The 22,745-nt window shown below is 37.7% G+C and overlaps 1 protein-coding gene and 1 long non-coding RNA gene across 5 annotated transcripts; one reads left to right on the forward strand and one right to left on the reverse strand.

Moving 5' to 3' along the window:
* Positions 1–1,800: 1,800 nt before the first annotated feature.
* Positions 1,801–6,732, reverse strand: LOC108987832. 2 transcript variants are annotated; one of them, XR_001995585.2, is made up of 4 exons: positions 6,650–6,732; positions 4,543–4,617; positions 2,262–2,306; positions 1,801–2,142 (listed from the first exon to the last, which is right to left on the reverse strand). It is a non-coding gene; the product is annotated as an uncharacterized LOC108987832 (long non-coding RNA). The 2 variants fall into 2 exon arrangements; XR_001995584.2 differs by having other exon boundaries at positions 4,543–4,877.
* A 13,328-nt stretch (positions 6,733–20,060) lies between these two features.
* Positions 20,061–22,413, forward strand: LOC108987829 (dof zinc finger protein DOF1.6-like). Of its 3 annotated transcripts, none has more exons than XM_035688003.1 (2): positions 20,061–20,424; positions 20,512–22,413. In XM_035688003.1, exon 2 carries the CDS (start codon positions 21,163–21,165, stop codon positions 22,093–22,095), a length of 933 nt encoding a protein of 310 aa, XP_035543896.1. In that variant the 5' UTR covers positions 20,061–20,424; positions 20,512–21,162; the 3' UTR covers positions 22,096–22,413. The 3 variants fall into 3 exon arrangements, with proteins under 3 accessions (XP_035543896.1, XP_035543895.1, XP_018816401.1); XM_035688002.1 differs by having other exon boundaries at positions 20,529–22,413; XM_018960856.2 differs by lacking the exon at positions 20,061–20,424 and having other exon boundaries at positions 21,205–21,289; positions 21,369–22,413.
* Positions 22,414–22,745: the final 332 nt, after the last annotated feature.

Genomic DNA, 22,745 nt, shown 5'->3' on the forward strand with positions numbered 1-22,745 from the left:
TTTCACTGTAATTCTTATTTCATCTCATTACTCAAACATCCCCTTAATCATTATTCAACTGTTATATATATTATAATATCTCATGATAATGGGAATTAAGATGCGACTGATTATATATACATCCTATATATATATGAGATAGAATTATATAATATTGGACAAGGAAAAAACTCAAAATTAATTAATTAATTACTTTATTACTGCATGCGATGCAATATGGAACAATTAAAGCTCAGTACTTCGGATGCCAAAACCAATCGCAACCAATCTCATATCATTATTATAATTTTCACAAATTTCTGCATAAAATATAATAAATAATTCAACTTTTTCAAATCTCAAAATAATAATAATATTAAAAAAAATATTCTAATATTATTTTATTTAATTTTTATTTTCATCTAAAATTATTTCATCTCATCTCATTATCCAATCTCCAGTACCATTTCATTGTTGGAGTCGATATGTTGGAATTGTGAGGCTAATTTAACCGATGGAGGATAATTGACAACAGGAACAAACACACCAATGGCGGAATATCATTCAATTAATTATTAAAGCCGAACAATAAAACGAGAGAGCAGCAGCTTCTTGTACGTATACAGACCAGTGTCAATTTTAAATTTGGAAGATAAATTTCCAGATTTTAAAATCCAATTTTCAGATAATTGTCTCTCGAAATCCAAAGAAAACAAGTACAAATTCAAAGCATTTGGACGTTAAAATTACAAGAATATTAAATTATATACTCGACCTCTCGAATTCACAAATTAAATTAGGGTCGTCTTGACTAATTAGCTCACACGTACGTACGTCTTTTCATTGAAAATATATAGGGGTTAATATTAAATTAATGTTTGTGAACTAATTTGCAGAAAGCCAAGGCCTGCATCGATCATAGAATTAACAGTCTTCGAAGTTGATCTGATTACCGATCGATCATCCACCACCTCCATTTTCCCACTTGATGACTAGTGACTACGACGAAGACAATGGTAATTTTATATCATGAGGTTTCTTAATTTTGCTACGTTCGTACGTAGCATTAATGAGCTGTTCTCTTGATGCTGCTGAAGATGATGCATGCATTATAATTGGAAAATACTATTCCCACAGAAATGTTTTACCGAAAACTTTTACCGAAATTGTATTTTTTTTTTTATTTTTTATTTTTTACTTAGTGATTAAGGAATGTTTTTAAATGAATTTATGATTTTTTATATTTTTTAAAAATATTTAAAGTGTTTAAAAAAATGATTGAAAAAAAAAGTTAAAAAAAAAAAAAAAACATTTGCCTTTCAGTAGAAGATTTCGGGAGGGTGTAGCAGTTTCCTATTATAATTTCCCTCCTCAGCATGCCAATTGGTTTCATATAATATACATATATATATATATATATATATACACGCACGTACATGTATATAAACATAGTATGTGTATATATATATGAATACATAAAAATAAATCCACAAACTGACGTGACTTGTTGTGATATGTCAGATTGTAAAATTATTTTTTTACAATAAATTGGAATGTCTTTATGTATGTAGGAAAAATTGGAATGTATTTAGATATTGACTAAAGTAGTGTATATTTGAGATTGCGGTAGAAAATAGAGTAATTTTCATAGTAGTGCTTTAATTGTAGATCAGCTAATTATCAAAAGCATTATTGTCCTAAAGCAGCAGAACTAAAACATTTTCCATCTCCAATATTTCTAAAATCAGAATTTAATCTTCAATAAATTATGCGATTATATTAGAATCTAGTATAGATAACTATCATAATATATATTGCATGTTCTCACCACACGGGCAAATCAAGAATCTCTTTATAAACTTAATTCCCTCTAGAAGTGAGAAAGAGAGAAAAAGAACATAAAACTATATGCAGCCAAGATTGAAGTACAAAATTTATAGAGAACATGACCTCAGCTTTGAAAGCATATATGCAATGGGGTCTGTATGCAGTGAAATGTACTGAGAGGTTGATGTAGATCGAATATTTGAAGAGGAACTCAATGGTCCATAAGTAGAGAACTAGTGTCGGTTCTTCGTGGTCGCCTCATCTTTGAGAGATAAGTTGGTGCCCAAGTGGGGATGGTTGTGTTGAAGTTTCCCTCGTGTGTCGTGTCATATGCTTCTGTTGTTTTAAGAAGTTTTAAAATTAGGTTTGCAGAATGTTTGGAATGTGAGTAAAAGAGAGCTGTTGAAATTGATGAACTTGACCAATTTTGACGCCATGTCTGGTTTGTTTCTCACCTCTTTGGCAATATCAAGTTGATCAGAGCCCACCGTATGTCCATCCTGCATCCAAATTGTAAATTTCTTCATTTAGTTCCTAGGAGTTGAAGAAGAATGTCTTGCACAAACAGAAAATAATATTGGTCAAAGGCCATACTCACTCCAGATAGTCTAATTAAAAGCATTAGAAAACTGGTAAAGCTAAATGGCATGATTAATTATAAATGACACTGACAAACACTAGTCAATTACCTTTAGCTGACAAAATAATATGCACACTGCAGGAGTTTGTCTAACATTGAAATATCACCATTAGGAAACAGAGGATTAAAAATCAACATGTAAACCACAAGAAACTTATGCATGACCCAACCAACTGTGCTGTCATTACAGAGAAGCTTAAATTACATGCATAGAAACAATAATGTCCACTTGAATGTGTTTTTGTTCCTATATCTTTGACTTATTTCTAATAATTGATTCATTATTCCTTGACGTATCTTGTAATTGGCCAAGTAGACAACAAAACTGTCAAGCCCACTAATCAAGAGCAATACATACCAATCATTTTGCGGTTTAAGAAATGACCCAATTTATCAATATTCTTGCAATGAACGTGCCAGAGTCGGAGTGTAGCAGCAAGGTCATAGACTTAAGGCCACTGCTATATAACAGTATTTAGGGGGCGGCTTATTCTCATATATAGTGCGTGCACCGCCTAGTATGTAGTTACAATAAATGAAACCACTCATGAAAAGTATCCTTTGATTTTATAAGGCAGGTTTCCCTGTATGCATCACTAAAATATACATGAAGCATGTTTTAAATATTTTCCAACAACCATAACTTTCCATCCATGGTAGTCAATACCAAAGATGCTAGAAAACAGAACAATGGTACCAGTAAATTGTAATCAACAAGAATTTACAAAATTTACTGATTTGCTAACATTCTAGCTCAAAGATTCTCCTGCAATTACAGGGTTAACTCTGAGCGGTTCATAATACTATGAGGAATAATATAGTTGGCACCAAATGATCTCCATATGATTCTGCACAGAAAGTGTCACTAGATCAAGCATAAAGGTGCAATCTTCTACCTCAAAAATGGAAACTGATTTCTCCACATGTTTGTGAAGCATGGACTCTACTCTTATACTAAAGACAAGTGTTTACTTTCAATCTTTTAGAGATATTTTGATGCCTCATAAAAAACTTAATGTCGCTTTATGCAGCAAATTCAGTATTTACGACGGAATGAACATTAATATCAACAAAGGCAGCAAAACAGTTCATGGAGCCGGCAGAACCATTTTCTTAATTATTTGTAAAAATATCAGCTTTTAACGAAGTTCAACTACGAACAAGCCACTAAAGGGAAGGATAAGAACAGGTTACAACCTTTTAGAGAACAAATACTATGAGACAAGATGTAAGTTCCAAATCAAGCCCTTATGTTAGAGTAAAAGAGCATGGCTATAGCCTATTGCATAAAAAAAGGGCCCAAGGCCCATGGCCTGTTTGCATGTCACAGACTCACAGTTTGTTTGCATGTTTGTTGTCATAAACGCATACTGCTATCCATCTAACCAGACATCGATGAAACAAGATTAAGCCAATAATCGAGATCAATAATGGAATAGAACCTATATATAGCTGACGAAATAACGGTTTTGCATTTTTTAATCAACTTTATCAATCTGCATGTAAAGATTGATAGTCTTTACTAATAATTACAGACAAAATCTCAACCTCTGAAACAATCGGACTTAACTAAGAAAGCAGGGGAAAATAGGAAAATCAATTATAGACCGACCATGACATTGGCTGTACATAAATTTTCAACAATTATCATTGTCATTACTATGCGCAACCGCTCCTAGAATAATATCAAGATGAAACGGCAATAATTCACAACTTCCCTAAGAGTAAGAGATTTTTTAGATTACCATTCTTTTCATCTTTTATATTTAGAACTTCCATCTCACAAACACAAAGCAAGTGCATATCATTAAAACATTTTGCAATAAAGTACCTTATGGAAACCCTTAAGGTAACAAAAACACAAGTTTGACAGGAAATAAGAGACACAATATACTGAATATAAATGATTTTAGCATACACATGAGACCAACCAGTGGTCCAAATAAAAGGCCTGGTAACATGTGTCCCCTACAAATGGTTTAAACATGCGACCTACTTAGAAAGGAAATCAAGCATAAAACTACCAGAATGATGAAAATTAAGAAAGCAACTTATTTTGCTGGACGATACTATTAATGAAATGTGTAAAACCTTACCAGAAGACACGGTATCATGTACCATTGATGCCAAGTACTCGCACAACAAGAAGGGGATTTTCTCTTTGCAGCATTCTGATAAGGAAATTGTTCCATGGTTGTCAACAAGCTAGAATCATGGAATAACTGAATTTCTATTTTGAAACTAAAAGTATTTCTAGGATCATGTAAGAAGAAAAAAGGAAAGAAAAACTTCATAACTTAGGTGTGAGGGATGGATTTCTGAATAGACTCTCAGACAACTTCACTTTATTTAGAGGTGATAAAGTGGTCTGCTAAGCTGCATGCAACCAAAGAGGCCAAGGTGACAACACCTGCCCTAGGCGGTAAAATAGCTGCCAATCGTCAAATATGTAATGCTAAACCTGTTAGGCATTGTGGCAAAAACTTTCGCTCTAAAACAATAAAGTAGATAAGGCGGAATCAATTCATTACTCAGTTCTGTTTTTCAATTAATACTTATAAAATAGAATTAAAAATTAATTCCCAGCAAGAATGCGAATTTAAAGCCACATCCTACTCACAGAAACTGAATGACATCTGACCATCCAGTTGGCTATCCTTAGCTCGAGGAAAACTAACATCATCTTCATTTATAAAGAGCTAATCAATTGCTCTTCATAAGTATAGGAGAAATAGAGCAGAACACTTATCTTCATTTATAAGGAATTGATGCCTATTTTTTTTTGAATTTATTTTATTTCTCGTGTCAAAAGTAGAGTTCCTTGTGCATACTTCCTCAAAAACCTCAGAATTATTATGGAAAAAGATTGATGATACAGGTCCAATGGTTGTGAAGTTCTAGCTACTAGTGTTTAGAATAAAAGATTGGTCACCAGGATATCAAAGAATGAAATTGATAATTTTTTGAACTGAAGAAGGAAGAGACCTGAGTATATACTTTCCCAAGTAAATGTTAGAGCTTACAGCTCTGATCAATTCAATGTTTTAATAATAACTGGGAGGAAATGCATAAATTTGACTGAACAACTTTGTTCAACTCAGAATTGCATTCATAATCTGTGACAAGCCTAAGTTTGAACACATAATCTGATCAAGCTTGACTCAAAGTTGTCCTAAGAGGGTGAGGCAGGGTTATCAAAATAATCCACTTCCACATTTAATAACAATGTCTGTGATAATATAAAACCCCGGATGTATGAACTATGCTGTGTTTTTATCTAGGCTGCTCAACATTTATTTGTCACCCTTAAAAGGGTAACCACAAAAGTAAATATGGTATTTCAGCCTTCCAGTTTTACAAGCCATATTTTAAGCAAATATTGTGCAAAAACCGACAAACACAATGCAGCCTTCCAGTTTTACAAGCCAGATTTTAAGCAAATATTGTGCAAAAACCAACAAACACAATGGATAACTTGAACAACAGATAGCATCTACTTATTTAGAAATTCCAGCTGAAAGCCCTCGTCATAAGTTCAAATAGGAAGAAATATGACAATACATCTGGACCAAAGTCAATTACAGTGAGCTATCACCGAAGACTCGAAGCACCATGCCCGTGCAACCTTTTCGTTATTCAGCCATTGATAAACATAAATGATGGATGATTACAAGACAAAAACACACTACACGCATTGTGTAATAGGACTTAATCATAATCATGGCTCCCTGCAATCACCTTTTCACCTAATATACTACCAATGCGGGGCTTAACACCTGCTCATCCAGTGCCTTTGCATCTAGAATCCAATTCCAATTTTGGTATCACATCTTTCGGTCTTTCCTTTGTTGCTCAAATCATTCGAAGGACAAAGTAACACTGTGGATCCTACTAAAATAATCCCGAAATCACTCTATCTTTGTTAAGTACCGGTTCATGATTCAAGCGTCCTCTCAAGCATACGCGTAAATTCATGAAAGAAAAGAAAATAAAAGAAAAACATATACTTTAATTAAGCAACCGACTACTAGACTGGTATGTGCTCTCAATCCAACAGAGCGTAATTCCAAATTATCGTAGACATACTGAATAGGCAACATTCTACAAGCATGTTGAGTGTGAAAAATAAAGAGAGATCAAGAGGATGTTGATTCGTCAAACTTTGTTTGTTTCGTGGTGAAAAATGGAGGTGCTGATTGTTACCTGAAAGTGGTCACCCGTCACCAGGTGAAAAGGCAGTGGAACTTTGGGAAAGTAGTCGTGCAGCGCATGCAGATAGATACGCTCCTCTCATTAGCATTCTGCGTTGAAAGTGAAACCGTCGCACAAAAGTCCAATGTAGCCCCCCCGTTTGAAAATTGCGTGTTTTTTATTTTTTTTTTTAAAGAAAAAAAAAATATGAAAAATGTTATATCTCCAGGCTCTAGCAATATATTTTGATGTGTTTTTAAATTTTTTTTTATATAAATTTTTTTAATAATTTTTACTATTTTTAAAAAATAAAAAATTATAATATTATTAAAAAATATATTCTTAATAATGAAGTAAAATAAAAAAATATTTCTTTATGATTTTTTATTTTTCGTGATTAAAAAAATATTTTTTAATAATTTTTTTTTTTACTTTTTAATTAAGAAAGGGTTTTCTTAATGATATTTTAAACTTATTTTATTTTTTTAAAATATTTAAAAATATATATAAAAAATAACTAAAAAAAATACATATAAAATAATACTACTCCCAGCGGGGCCGTAGCATGACCCAAAAAATATTTGTTCTTTCGTTATTTTCTAAATAACATTAAATATTTAATAAATAAATTAAAAATAATAACCACTTTCTCAAATCCAAACAGTCGTCAAAGGGACAGTTTGAAATTGTTGGGCCTTTGGCTAACAAAGACAGAATCAGGCCTTACGAATTGGAAACAAAAAATGGGCCACAGCCTCGGCTCAAAAACTAAAGAGCAATTAAAATTAGGCTTAAACGAACTCAACTGAGCTCGAACTGGTGTTATGGGCCTAGTCCGGTTTTTATTTAGTTAATGGTTATGGGTCTTGTGAGTCCGAAGGTTGGTCTGGTCCAGTTATTGAGCCCGGTCCATTAAAGTTATCCATTCAATAAGTTGTTAATCGGTTAAAACGATTGACCGAGTCTTTGGTATCTTTTGTTGATAAGTCCAAGGTCTTAGGCTCACATTGGGCTTAGTCTTGATTTTAGTTGTTGTTTTGATTTGGTTCCTTGTATTTAGGCAGTGATGTTGCCGATTTGTTATGGGTTGTTGCTTCAAATATTCAATCAGATTAATGAAAAAGTCAAGAAAATTTGCAACAGTCTTTTTTACCCAGGAGATTGATCGTCTCAAATTTTTTTTTGATAAGTAAAAATAAGACTTTATTAAATCACCAAAGTAACACGATTCAAAGAAAATGCCCTGTTTATGTAGGCATATTGGAAACTAGGAATTCGTGAAAATCCATGCCATTTAAGTCTACAGCTATGGCCCAAGTACAAAGAATTCTAAAAAATAACAATATAAGCTCCTCCACAGATCTCTCTTTGTCTTCAAAAGTCCTCTCATTTCATTCCTGCCATAGACACCACATAATACAGATAGGGATCATCTTCCATACTGCTTTAATCTGTCTCACCCCACGGATAGAATTCCAGCAAGCCAATACATCCAAAACTGTTTCCGGCATCACCCACGCCATATCCATCCTTATAAACACCGCGTCCCAAATAGCCTTAGCTATCTCACAGTGTAAAAGTAAATGATTTACCGACTCACCCCCACTTTTACACATACAACACCAATCTACAATAATTATCCTCCTCTTTCTTAGATTATCCGTAGTGAGGATCTTCCCCAAAGACGTTGTCCACACAAAGAAAGAGGCTTTGGGAGGAGCCTTATGACGCCAAAGCTTTCTCTAAGGAAACTGTATCTCTGGTTCTTGTGTGAGAACCTTATAAAAAGAGCGAGCTGAGAATACCCATTTCCTTGCAGGATGCCACCACAACTCATCTTCCTGCTGGATATTCGGTCTAACAGAATATAAGAGGCTATAGAATTCTGCAAAACTTTCCATCTCCCAATCATGTGCCGCCCGGTTGAAATTAATGTTCCAGTGAATGTTTCTACCTGAGACTGAGACTTCCATAACCTCCGCCACTGTGGCCTCTTTGTTACTTGCAATCAAGAAAAGAGACGGAAACAGATCGAGTAAAACACTGGTACTACACCATGCATCCTTCCAAAATCTGATTTTGGCACCTGTCCCCAAGTGCAATCTAGTGTAACGCTGGAAAACCTCCCATCATCTTCTAATGTATTTCCATAACCCCTTACCCGCTGTTCCTCTAACTTCTCTGGAACACCACCCCTCCCCTAGATCACCATATTTGCTTGCAATCACAGTCTTCCATAAGGCCTCTGGTTCCTTGGTATATCTCCACAACCATTTGCCTAGTAAAGCCCGATTAAAAACTCTCAACTTTCTGACACCCAAACCGCCATTGGAGATAGGCCGACATACCATCTCCCACTTAACTAAGTGGAATCTAAACTCATCTCCCAAGCCCCCCCACAGAAAGTCTCTCTGTAACTTCTCAAGTCTACCCGCCACACTTACCGGTACAGGGAATAAGGATAAAAAGTAAGTAGGAAGGTTGGAAAGTGTACTTTTGATTAAAGTAGTCCGACCCCCTTTCGACAAATACATTCTCTTCCACCCTGCTAATCTCCTCTCTACTTTTTCAATCACTGTATCCCATATCAAACGAGATTTCGGAGCTATACCCAACGGCAATCCCAGGTAAGTCATAGGTAAAGACGCAATTTTACACCCCATAATGCCCGTCAAAGCCCTTATATCTTGAACTTCTCCAATCGGTACCAACTCGGATTTATCATAATTCACCTTCAAGCCAGATACTGCTTCAAAACACAGCAGCAAAGCCTTCACTGCCCTCAACTGAGCGTGATCAGCCTCACACATGATAAGCGTATCGTCTGCAAACAACAAGTGAGAAACAGTTGTAATACCCCTACTTGGTGCTCCAATCTGGAATCCATTGATGGATCCATTAGACACTAAGGCTGAGATCATCCTACTCAGTGCCTCCATAACAATGACAAAAAGTAAAGGAGATAACGGATCCCCTTGTCTCAAGCCACGAGAGCTTGGGAAGAAACCCGCTGGGCTACCATTAATCAACACCGAGAACCGTACCGTAGAAATACACCATCTGATCCATGACCTCCACCTCTCACCAAACCCACACCTACCTAGTAAATAAAGGAGGAACTCCCAATTAACATGATCGTACGCCTTTTCCATATCTAATTTGCACATAATCCCTGCTTTGCCCATCTTCAATCTACTGTCGAAGCATTCATTAGCGATAAGAGCCGCATCAAGAATCTGTCTACCCTTAACAAAAGCATTCTGTGGTTTGGAGACAATCTTCCCCAATATCCCACTTAATCGATTTGCAAGCACCTTTGCAATGATCTTATAAGCACAATTCACTAAGCTTATAGGCTGAAAATCTGTGATCTCAATGGCCCCTACCTTTTTAGGGATTAGTGCAAGAAAAGTAGTGTTAAGACTTTTCTCAAACTTTCCTAACAAGAAAAACTCTTGAAATACCTTCAAAATGTCTACTTTGATCACCTCCCAACACTCTTGGAAAAAACCCATAGAGAAACCATCCGGTCCGGGAGCCTTATCTTTTGCCATCTTTCTTACCACTTCAAATACCTCTTCCTCTTCAAAAGCCCTCTCCAATCTGGTAACATCCCCTGGTTCAATAGTGTCAAAAGCCAAACCATCTAACGTAGGCCTCCAACCCACCTCTTCCGTGAGAAGCTTTTTAAAGAAAACAACCACATGGTCTTGGATAACCTCTTCTTCTCTATTCTCAACCCCTTCAATTCTCAGCACCTCAATGTTATTATTTCTTCTATGTGAGTTTGCAATTCTATGGAAAAACTTCGTACTTCTGTCCCCTTCCTTCAACCAAAGAGCTCTTGATTTTTGGCGCCATGAGATTTCTTCCTGTAAAATTAACCTCTCAAGATCAGCAACCAATAAAACTTTTGTGCTTGTTCCTCTTCATTAAGTGACCTCCCTTCTTGTAGCCTTTCAAAATACTGAATTTCCATCAACTTGGCATTTTTGTTCTCCTCCACATTTCCAAAAGCTTGTTTATTCCACTCCTTTAGATCCCTTTTTAAGGCTTTCAGTTGTTTGCAAAAATGAAACTGGGTGTTCCTTCAAATTGATACAAAGTCCACCATCTTTTAACCCTTTCCACAAATCCTTCTGACTTCAACCACATATTTTCAAACTTAAAATACCTTTTGCTGTTACGAACACCTCCACAATCCAGTAGAATAGGCCAATGATCCGAAGTTATACGACTCAAACGCTTTTGCCATACATCCGGAAAATGGCTTTCAAACTCAGGGGAAATCAGAAAACGGTCCAAGCGGGACCACGTCTGATTATTTGACCAAGTAGCTGGGCCCTCGGCTAATGGGAGATCTACCAAGTTTAAATCAAAGATAAACTCAGAGAACTCCAGGCTTGCTGGTCTCAATCTTCTATTTCCCAGACTTTCACTCTGGAAGCGCACCACATTAAAATCCCCCACAATACACCAAGGGAGGTCCCACCAACTTTGTACCCCTGCAAGTTCATCCCATAATAAACTTCTATCAGCATCTAAGTTAGGCCCATACACTCCTGCAAATGCCCATAAAAAATCATCTGATACACTTTTAAAAGAACAAGCTACCATATATCTCCCTATGTACTCCTCCACCTTCTCTACTACCCTTCTATCCCACATTATCACTACTCCTCCCGAAGCCCCTGAAGAGGCCAAATATACCCAATCCACATAAATATTACTCCACAAACTCCGAATAATCCTCCTACTAATCAACTTCAGCTTTGTCTCTTGTAAACATACTATGTCCGCTTTCCATTCGCGAAGTAGACGACGAATCCGAAGACGCTTCTCTACTTCGTTTAGACCCCGGACATTCCAAGATAAAATCTTAGGCTTCATTGTAGAACATTCAGCCCCTTCCCATTGGCCTTATGACTACTAGAACTTGCTTCCGAGTTCATCGACCATATTAATCTTTTTAATTCCCGACTCTTCTTTGTGCTCCCCCTCTTTTCTTGATGATGGCCAGCTTCCATAGCCGTTAACAAGGCTATAAACTGCTCCTCATACCCAACACACTCAATTCCAACAACATGTTGAATTTCTTTAGCTTTATGTATAACCCAATCTGATGCTTGATCTGGAAAATAATAATTTAATGGGGTAGGATTCCCCATCTTATTATTCTGGTTCTGAAATTCACTTCCCATAGAAAAATCCTCCAAACCACAAGGGATGAAAAGTTCATCTTCCACAGAATGCATGAAGTCATCTGAGTCTTCTTCAACCTCAGCCAACTCGAGGTTCTCTACTGATCTCCCCGAGCCTGTCACTGGACTCATAGACACAGCCTCCCTCGTCCGTGGGGTTTGCTTCTCCAGCGCCGAATGAAGCTGAGTTTCTACGCCTAACAGGGGATTTTGAGCACAGGACTCCGGCGAGAGCACACCGGCGACCCCCACTATCTCCGTCGGCGCCGTCTGTGGCCCCTCAACCTCTATCGGCGCCGTCTGTTTGCTTTCCGGCACGAACCCTAGCCCGTGATGCTCGATAGATCGTATCGGGCTAGAACTCGGTTTCGCGAGTTCTGTTGGCTCGGATCCTGACCCGTTTAATTGGGTCTTGAATACCGACCCGCCTGTATGGGCCTTGGACTGGGTTTCGAAATTCTGGGCCTTAACATTCGACGGCCCAGCCCCAAAGCTTTCTTGTTGTTTCGCCCGACGCCACACGTTCCAGCCTTTTGAATATTTTCCCTTCTGTTGAGTCTTCTCCCGAGTGAACCTCAGCCCATTTTCCTTCAGTTTCTCGGCTCCTTCACTTTCCTTTAATGAACCGACAAATGCTACTATAGTAGCCATATCCTTCTGCAATGCCCGTAGCTGCCCCTGCATTTCCAACAACTTCCTTTGCATTTCCCATGACTGACACTCGACAGAGGCCCTGCCATGGGCATGGTTCACCATACCATCACGTTGCCAACTTCCCTTACCTCTGTCCAAAACTTTCTCACCAGCCATCTTCGCACCAGCTATCTTCGCACCAGCAACTCCCGGTATCGACTTCGCAAGGACATCCTTATACGATCGCTCATAGTGTTTCAGTTTCCCTCTTCCATCTCTCGGATTGTCTCCTCCATGCAGACCACCTTCATTGGTTTTTTCTTTCCCTTTCACTTTCAAAGCCTCCATCATCTTCCTCCATCCCCACCCATTCTCTCCTTCTGGAATACATAGCATGTTTCTTCTTCCCCCTGACTATACTCTGATATTTCAACATATCTTCCATTCCTATTTTCACAACGTTGAGCAATAAAACTACAATACCCCTCACGTGTTGCCGAGTAAACCTCATTTTTTCTGCTCAAGCTCTCCTCTAACACCTTCCCAAGCCAATGAATAGAGGAGAAGCCCAGCAACACCGAGTTTTCTGTCTTCCAGCTTCTCTCAGTAATTCTCAGAACGCCACCTCCACATAATGCTATAGTGAAGCACTTGGACTCAATAACTAGTTCTATAACACTACCCATCTAACTAACACCAATCAATCCAAGTTGGTGAAGCAAAATGAATCAAGAAACAGACCAAGAAAAAATGCATGTGTACGGAGAGAAAATTTGGTGTAATGACAATATCTCTTTGTAGGCTGATCGTCTCAAATTGATCCTACTTATCCATCCTTCCTAATAATCCTCCTAACAGTGACATCAAAGCCAGGATCTTCCATGGCTGAGGATAACACTGGCACTCGATATTTCCAGTTAGTAAAGTCTGTGGCAGCTATTCAACAGGTTCAAGAAGTGCAACAGAAGGCTTAAGAATCCTTGCAGCAGGTAGTAGATGGGTTAGCTCGACAGTTGCAAGTAGTAGCTACTAATCAGGAAATTTTGGTTTGGCGAGTGGGTAAAGAGATGGAGGAAACTTCAATTGGCCCTGTTATACATAGTAGCAACCCCCTTTTTGAAGACACAGGTGGCATTCAAACCAAGGCTGTACATTTGGAGTTTCCCAAATTTGATGGGGAAGACCCAAATGGTTGGCTTTATAAAACTAACCAATTCTTTAGCTATTACCAATTCTACCCCCAGCACCGTGTTTTATTAGCTTCCTTCCATATGGAAAAGAAGACCCTAATGTGGTTCCAAGAACTGGAATCTGCAGGTGGATTCCCTAACTGGGACAATTTTGTTTGTGCACTGCTCACTCATTTTGGTCCATCAGCTTATAAAGATTCAATTGAGGCTTTAACTAAGCTACGGCAAACCACTACAATGGAGGTTTACAAGTGTGAATTTGAGTATCTTTCTAACTAGTTTCGTGGATTAGTCGAGCCTTACAAGCTTAGTTGTTTTCTATGAGGGTCAAGGGAGGATATTCGCTATGCGGTTCAAATGATGCAGCCCTAAACATTACTAAGTTCATTTGGCATTGTTAAAATGCAAGAGGAAAATGTGGCAGCATTGAAGAGGCCGAGGTAGTTAAAATGGGTTTAGGTCCTCCAAAGACTCATTCGGCTCTTCCAACTTCCATAAGCAAGGCCATCATACCAGTGCAAAGATTGTCTCCTACCCAAATGAAGGAAATAAATGATAAAGGTTTGTGCTATAATTATAATGATAAATGGGCTCCGGGACATAAATGCAAGGCAACAAAACTGTTTATAATGGAGTATGAAGATTTTGGCGTGGAAGAATAGGTCAGGTACCCTTTTATATCAATTGAAGAATGAAGATCTAGCTCAAAATAACCTAGTATTGAAGCTCATTCACTTGGTCCAGAACCAGAAATTTCGATACATGCACTTGCAGGATCTCCAAGTCCCCGAACCATGAGGATTATTGGTTTCATTCAAGGTGTAAGGGTAGTGGTTTTGCTAGACACTAGGAGTAGCCACAACTTTGTGGATCCCTCAGTAATAGCTAAGGCTAGATTGCAAATACACTCGGATTCACGGTTAAGGTAGCTAATGGAGAAGTTGTACACAGTCAAGGAGTTACTAAACCAATGGAGTTTCAAATGTAAGGTATCAAATTCTCTACTGAATTTTTTGTACTCAACTTTGGAGGTTGTGATATGTTTTAGGTGTGCAATGGTTGAAGACATTTGGACTCATTCTGTGGGAATTTTCTCACCTATCCATGGTTTTTTCTGTCCATGACAACAATATTACTCTCCAAGGGCTCACTCCTACGACATTTTCATTAATGGAGGGTGAGGATTTTGGGCGTACGGCTAAAATTGACAAAAAAAGTATTGTGTTACAGCATATTGAGTGTTTTGATTCTCTTGACCCTTCCATTAATTGTCATCCTAGAATACAAGCCCTTTTAGATCAATTTCAAGTTGTCTTTGAGTCACCTATAGGTTTACCTTCCATACATATCCAAGATTATCACATTGAACTTAAAGAAGGTTCCAAACCTATTTGTGTTCATCCTTACAGGTATCCTTACTTTCAAAAGACTTAAATTGAAGAATTAATTCAAGAAATGCTTAGCTCAGAGCTTATTTGCCCTAGCTAAAGTCCATTTTATTTTTCTGTTCTTTTAGTTCATAAACAAGATGGAAGTTGGAGGTTATGTGTCGACTATAGAGCTCTTAACAAAGAGACTATTAAGGAAAAATTTCCTATTCATATTCCTATTGTTGATGAATTAATTGATGAACTCCATGGGGTTTCAGTGTTTTCAAAATAGGAAAAATTTCCTATTCATATTCCTATTGTTGATGAATTAATTGATGAACTCCATCATGGGGCTTCAGTGTTTTCAAAATTGGATCTTTGATCCAGTTATCATCACATACGAGTCTTTCCTAGTGACATTCCAAAAACAGTGTTTCACACTCATGATGGTCACTACGAATTTTTAGTTATGTCATTTGGTCTCACAAATGCACCGGCCGCATTTCAAAGTTTAATGAATGATGTTTTCCGTCCACTTTTTAGAAAATTCTTATTAGTTTTCTTCGATGATATACTCATCTATAGTAAAATCTTTGAGGATCATGTGCAACATCTTAAGTTAGTGTTGGAGGTTCTGCATAAACATCAATTATATGCAAAAACAGTCCAAGTGTTGTTTTGGGTGTGCTGAAATTGACTACCTCGGCCACTTGATCTCTAAAAATGGTGTTTGGGCCGATCCTTCAAAAATAGAATCCATGCTTAACTGAACATTCCCAACTACTCTTCAATCCCTACGTGCGTCCTACGAGTTATTATAGAAAATTTATTAAAAGTTATGGTCTTATTGCTGCTCCACTTACAACCCTCTTTCGAAAGAATTATTTTCTCTAGTCAATAGAAGCAGAAAATTCATTTCAAGCCCTCAAAAAAGCCGTGACCGCACCTCCAGTTTTAGCACTCCCTAATTTCACTAAATCTTTCACCATTCAGTGTGATACATCAGGTTGTGACATTGGAGCAGTACTTTTGCAACAAGGAAAGCTCACATTTTTATGGATAATGTATTCAAACTCCATGACATGCCATTCTTAATTGTCACAGACCTTGATCCTATATTCACTAGCATTTTTTGAAAGGAGTTGTTCAGGCTTCAAGGAACTTCTTTGCAGCTTGATTCGTCTTATAATCTATAATCAGATGGCTAAATTGAGACCGTCAACAAAAGTGTGGAACCATATTTGTGAAGTTTTGCAGGGGATAAGCCTCGAGATTTGGCCAAATGGTTGTCCTTGGCCAAATTTTGGTACAATACCAATATCCATTCCTCAACTCAACTCACCTCCTTTGAGTTAGTTTACGGCTACCCACCCCAAGAATCCTACCCTATTGTCTTGGCACAACCCAAGTCCAAGCTATTGAAAATGAGATGAAATTACTAGGCTACTTCAACACAACCTCAACTTGGCTCAAGAACATATGAAACGATTTGCAAATTTAAAGAGAACAGAGCAAAGTTTTGAAATTAGAGATTTTGTGTACCTTCGATTACAACCTTACTGTCAACATTCCATGGTTGCTTGTCGAAATTCGAAGCTTTCACCACAGTTCTATGGGCCTTACAAGATTTTGGAACATATTGGATCAGTTGCCTACCAATTAGATCTTCCCCCTCCTGCTAGGGTTCATCCCACATTTCATGTTTCATTTTTGAAGAAGAGACTTGGTCAGCGCAATGTTCTATGTTCCTCATTGCCGCCGATAGCTACTAATAGAGCTTTTAAGCCGGAGCCAGAGCAGATTTTAGAGTGGAGAATGGTGCAGCACTGTCGTCATGCGGAAATTGAAGTTCTTGTTCATTGGAAAAGGCTCCTAGCGAAAGAAGCATCATGGGTTAATTATCAAAATATTGTCTCAGAATTCTCTGATCTTGTGGGCAAGGTCCTCTAAGGGAAATGGAATGTTACGAGCCTAGCCCATGGGCTGTGGTCCGGTTTTTATTCAATTAATGGTTATGGGTCTTGTAAGTCTGAAGGCTGAGTCTGATCCAGTTATTGAGTCCGGTCCATTAAGTTTATCCATTCAATAAATTTTTAATCGGTGAATTCAATTGATCGAGTCTTTGGTGTCTTTTGTTGATAAGTCCAAGCTCTTAGGCTCACATTGGGCTTAGCCCTGATTTTAGTTGTTGTTTTGATTTGAGTAGTGATGTTGCCGATCTGTTATGGGTTATTGCCTTCAAATATTATTAATGAAAAAGTCAAGAAAATTTGCAACATTTTTTTTTTTTTTTATTCAGGAGATTGATCATCCGAATTGATCCTACTTATCTATCCTTCCTAATAATCCTCCTGACAACTGGACCCACTAGAGCTTAATACTATTCAATCCCATCATTTTGCACCTTCAAAGTTATCTCTAATGCAATTGCATTTTTTTTTTCTTTTAAATATTTTTTAAACATCTTTAAACTTTTTAGGGAAAAAAAAAAAGCACAAAGTTACTTATAGTCATTTTCTTAAATATTAAAAATAAAAAATAAAATATACGAACTCATGTAGATATTGCATCAATATGATCATGACAAATTAGTGGATTAGGAACTGTAGCTGCCGCGGAGAAACAACAAAACGCAACGGGGGCGAGGGAGGACAGGACATGTAGCTGTCGATGTGCACATTTCCGATTTTCCATAAAACCGAATCCAAAATTTTTGTTGGCAGCTGGAGGAAGGGACCGTGCCACGGAACTACCACAGCCCACTAGTTAACAACCTCCTTTTTTTTTTTTTTTTTTCCTTTCTTTCACCACTATTCAGGTCCACGTCTCAGAAACTAATCCTCATGATTCGTCAACACTCAACTGTCCCACATCATAGGACCACGTTTTTTAGTGGGGTTCCCGACCACTCCACTTCAACAATAAACACATTCATTTCTAAATTTATATATTACTTATTTTATTTTTGTACTTTTAATTAATTATAATGTGCTCATAACTCTTTTACGATTATATTATAATTTATTTTACAATCAATTACTATAAACATATCATTTTATTAAAATTACTTTTAATTTTATAAAATTGTCCTCCACTTAATTAATATAATATAAATTGTAAGTGATATTTTCAACAGGAAAAGATCGCGAAACATGAATTGAAGAAGAACCACTGTATGATGTATCTGTACGCAAGCAGGTAGTCGTCCCCACGTGGGAGGGAACAGGACATTAGCGTCTGTCTAGGGAGAGATAAAAAGTGAGTGTGGAAAGCGCGCAGTTGTACGTACGAAGTAAGCCGTGCATGGCAGCGTCGCCTGATCTATTCCATCAGTTAGGTGGGTCGACGGGGCACGTGCAACTCCCATGCTGATGAGGGATGATCCTGCCCATGCGGCCCCATGGTCCATGTTCCCTGGTCCTTCAGACCACTTGATCTCCTGATGATCACAGACCCAAACCATTAAATTACCAAGCAATGATTCCATCAGTTTTGTGTTTTTTTTTTTTTTTGTATAGATATCAATGGAAGTATATGGGGGCCGGGCACCAAACTGTTTCGACATTGATACTCTGAATTAAATCTATATTAAAAAAATGTCACATGGGATTATATTATTACGTACCTGATGTGTCTTCTATATGTTAACCGTACGTCCGTGTTGAAGCACTGTTGAAATAATAATAATAATAACTTCACATGTAATTATGTTCTTATTGGGGCGGCGTTGTTTTACAAGAATATTGCATGTGGCTTTGTTGGCTAGATTCAAAAGTGTCAATATTATTTATCATTTGTATCTTATGATCATTGCGAGTTTAATTCCTATAATAATAATAAAAAAAAAAATCGAATCGGAAGAGTACTAAGAATAGAAAGATTTAATTATGTCATTAACAAAACATGCATATATGCGAGATGTTTTATTTATGAAAAGATCTAGATATTTTTATCCTCAAATTATCTCTTATTTTTTTTTCGACACACCAAAATTTATTCCCAAGTTTTCTATAATATTTTCATTTTACACGTTTCGTTATAAAGATATTACGTACATTGAGTCAAAAGACTGTAACTTGATTGGTATAATTCTCACATTTAAAATAGAAGTCTGAAGTTCGAAATCCCTATTTCTCAAATATATAAAAAGATCTAACCTCGAAGTTGAATAAAAAACTGACCATATATATAACAAGATCTTAAAGTTCAACTATTAACTAATAGTGCAATTTTCTTTTAAAACGAAAGGTAGTTAGTTTCTCCTGAATTGAATTTCTTGATAACTCGAAGCGCAATGCGAAAACCATATAATGATAGTTTTTGGAAAAAAAAAAAAAAAATCCCTATTCATTTATTCACACGTTAATGTTATAGTTTAAATAATTATTAATTATTAATAATATAATATATTCACGAGTTAATTATATATATAATATATATATATATATATATCCACCTAGTCCAACAAAAAGTCACAAAAAAATCCCATGTAGGCAACAAATTAAAAAAAAAAAAATCGCAGATCATGAAATAATTTTCCACTCCAATCCGCATAGAGCCTCAGCCACCGATGGTGGCTCCCAACATTGTCCACCGAGAAGGTTAAATATCTTTTTTATTTTATTTATTTTATCTTTTTTCAAGTATTTTTTTATATTTTCAAATATATTTTTAAAAAAATTATAACATCTTTAAAAAAAATACTTATTTAATTATAAAGTTAAAAAAAAAAAAACACTATCGGGAATCCAATAATCATGCCCAACATCGATCGAAAATGCACCGATGGTTTACACCAGTCGACGGTCAGACATGTAGACGGTTGGTGCGCGAAGGGCCGAATGGCGCACGGTTCGCCCTTCGAATTGGGCAACAAACGGAACCGCGCGCGCAGGGTCTGTTTGCACAGACTCGATCGGGACCACAACGCACAAAATGGCACGACATGATGTCAGACAGAACAGAAGTGAAAAATAAATAAAAAAGGAAAAATAGGATAGAAGACCCAAGGGAGACTGTACATGAAATTGGAATGACAGAGGAGGAGAAAAGACAGAAAGAGAGAGAAAGGTAGAAAGGAGCTAGCAAGGAAAGTGAAAGGAAGAGAAATTAAACCAAAGAGAGGAAAAAGGAGCTGCTGAGGTGTTCCGACACAGCCACCACCCATCAACGACCACCTGGACATCGTTTCTTAGGCTGCTCTTTCGCCGTCTTGCTCTCCCGGCCTCTTCCCTAGTGGTCCTTCCTAGCTCTAATCTAACCCACCTATCCCTTGGAAGTTGGATCATACTTCTTCTCCTCCTCTGGTGATTATTCTTTTTGGTGATTAGAATTGCTAGCTCTTGGGTGAGTCAGACTGTGGACTGGAAGATTCGAGTGTCTGCAAGATTCAGGTAGAGTTATGATTTTATTTGGGTGTGTACGTTTGTGTTGCCTCTCTCATGTATATGTATATAGGATGCACGCTCTGATCAAAGCAGTGAACTTGGGTTTTCAGGCTCTATCATTGTACCGTTTCGATCCTATGGGTTGGTGATCAGAGATGAGACGACTCATGTGTCTATGGGTTGCCTGAGATCTCTCCCTTTCTCCAAAGATTAAAGACCTCTCCTTTCTGGGCTTTATCCACGTGTATACTCCTCTCTCCAGATAGCAGAAAAAGCAGCTCTTTCCCCACCTTAAATTGTCGCTCTACCTTCTTTATTAGAGAGAGAGGACCGGGGTGGTAATATCTTGGAGGATTTTGTTGGGTCTAACATAAGGAGATCGATTGAGTTCTTGATTTATTTTTATTTTTCCATCTGGTTTTTATTCTAGAGTTAAGGGCTTTGGTTTTGTGGAGGGTACTGGCCGGGTCGGTAGGTGGAAACGAGAAGAGAATTGCATGCACAAGGGTAACGATGGCCGTTAGTTTTTGCACTGTATAGATTCTCAAACCTGCCTAGCTAGGGACAGACACGTTGAGTTTCCAAAACTGAAACGGTCCAAATTGCGTCCTCCGCCAAAACCTGCATGCGCACCAATTAAAGCCAACCACCAAAAAATCCTTTCTTGATATATAGACGAAACCACAGCAAGAGAAATCGCAACCACTAAAAAGGAAGAAAGAGAGACAATTTAGAGAGACAAAGATGCACCAAGAGAGAGATGGGGGAGCACCAGAAGAAATAAGGCAACAACAAGAAGACCGGAGACTGAAGCCTATTCAAGCTGAAAACCAGCAGCAGCAGCAGCAGCAGCCTCAAAAATGCCCTCGCTGTGAGTCTCTCAACACCAAGTTTTGCTATTACAACAACTATAGCCTGTCTCAGCCGCGTTACTTCTGTAAGGCTTGTAGAAGGTACTGGACTCAAGGAGGAACACTCAGAAACGTTCCCGTTGGCGGCGGTTGTAGAAAGGGAAAGCGTGCCAAAACTTCGTCATCTTCTGGCGCCGAGAATTCACGGTCTCAGCAGCCACAACAAATACAACAAAATTTGACCAACCGACCAGCTATAATCCCCTCCAATCCAGTTAACACCACAAGTCCAATTCTAACGTCCACAGAACCTGCTGGTAATTTGGCTACTCCATCCATCCAGTCAATTGCGCCGTACTATGCGGGAGGTGGGTATTTGTCCTCTTTGGCAGCAATTCAATCATTGAGTCAATCACATTCTTTCAGCACTCAAGCTCTCGACGTTGGCGGTGATTTGGGGAGTTCTTCAAATTTGGATCTGCTACAAGGGTTTGCAGTCCCTTCTTTTGGATCCCAACAGCAGCAGCAAATTCAGCACAGGCAATTTTATCAAATGAGCAACAGAGATAGAAACGTGGAATCTGATCTCTATCCTACTGAAGAAACTTTGAGTCAATCAAGCAGGCCTCCCAGTTCTTCCCATGATTGGCATCAGAACTTTCTGTACAATACTAACCCCGTGGCCCCTGATACTACTTTGTGGAGTATTAGCACCATCGCCAGTACTACCGCTGCTGGTTACACTAACAGCAATAACAATGGTGGTTCTACTTCGAATCCAGGTCAGTGGCCTCATGATCTGCCAGGATATGGCCCTCCTCCCTGACCTTCTTCAGCCATTTTTATACGCTCCCTCGAGCTCCAAAGATCAAGCAGCTGCATAATTTGAGGAGTACTTCTTTTACTTTTGTATACCACCCCCCAAAAAAAAGAAGCCCATTAAACCTCTATGTATACCCTTTTTGTCTACTTGGTTTACTTTGGATGGTTTAGGGTATGATTTGGCTCGTCATAGAACAAAGAGTGGTTAGAAATTTGTGATTTGGGTATTCATTGTAAATGAAAGATTAGTGGGGCAATCGAACAGAATTTCTGGGTTGAGCTGGGTTGTTTTGAAGTTCATAATCTGATTAAAGTTAATATATACCATGTTTGAGCTTTGGTTGCTTTAATCTTCTGCTTTATTGTGCATATAACGAGTAAAATGATTCTTAAAAGACGGGCTTTCCTTAATTTTTAGTTACATCTTCTAAGAAAATTTTTCTAAAAAGATGGAGAATATATATATATATATATAGATACATATAAATATATAGTTGAAGAGATGTAGAATACGTAGATGGGGGCAGCTTGTATGTCTTTGTAGAAAAGTCGACAGACAAGATGGTTCATTTTTCGGTGCACGCATGTGGATAACTGAATCAAAACGCTTTAACTTTTTCACTTTTCAGTTCCAAATGCTCATCGGCATCACTC

Source organism: Juglans regia, chromosome 3 (genome assembly GCF_001411555.2).
Source record: "Juglans regia cultivar Chandler chromosome 3, Walnut 2.0, whole genome shotgun sequence".
Taxonomy (NCBI): Eukaryota; Viridiplantae; Streptophyta; class Magnoliopsida; order Fagales; family Juglandaceae; genus Juglans; species Juglans regia.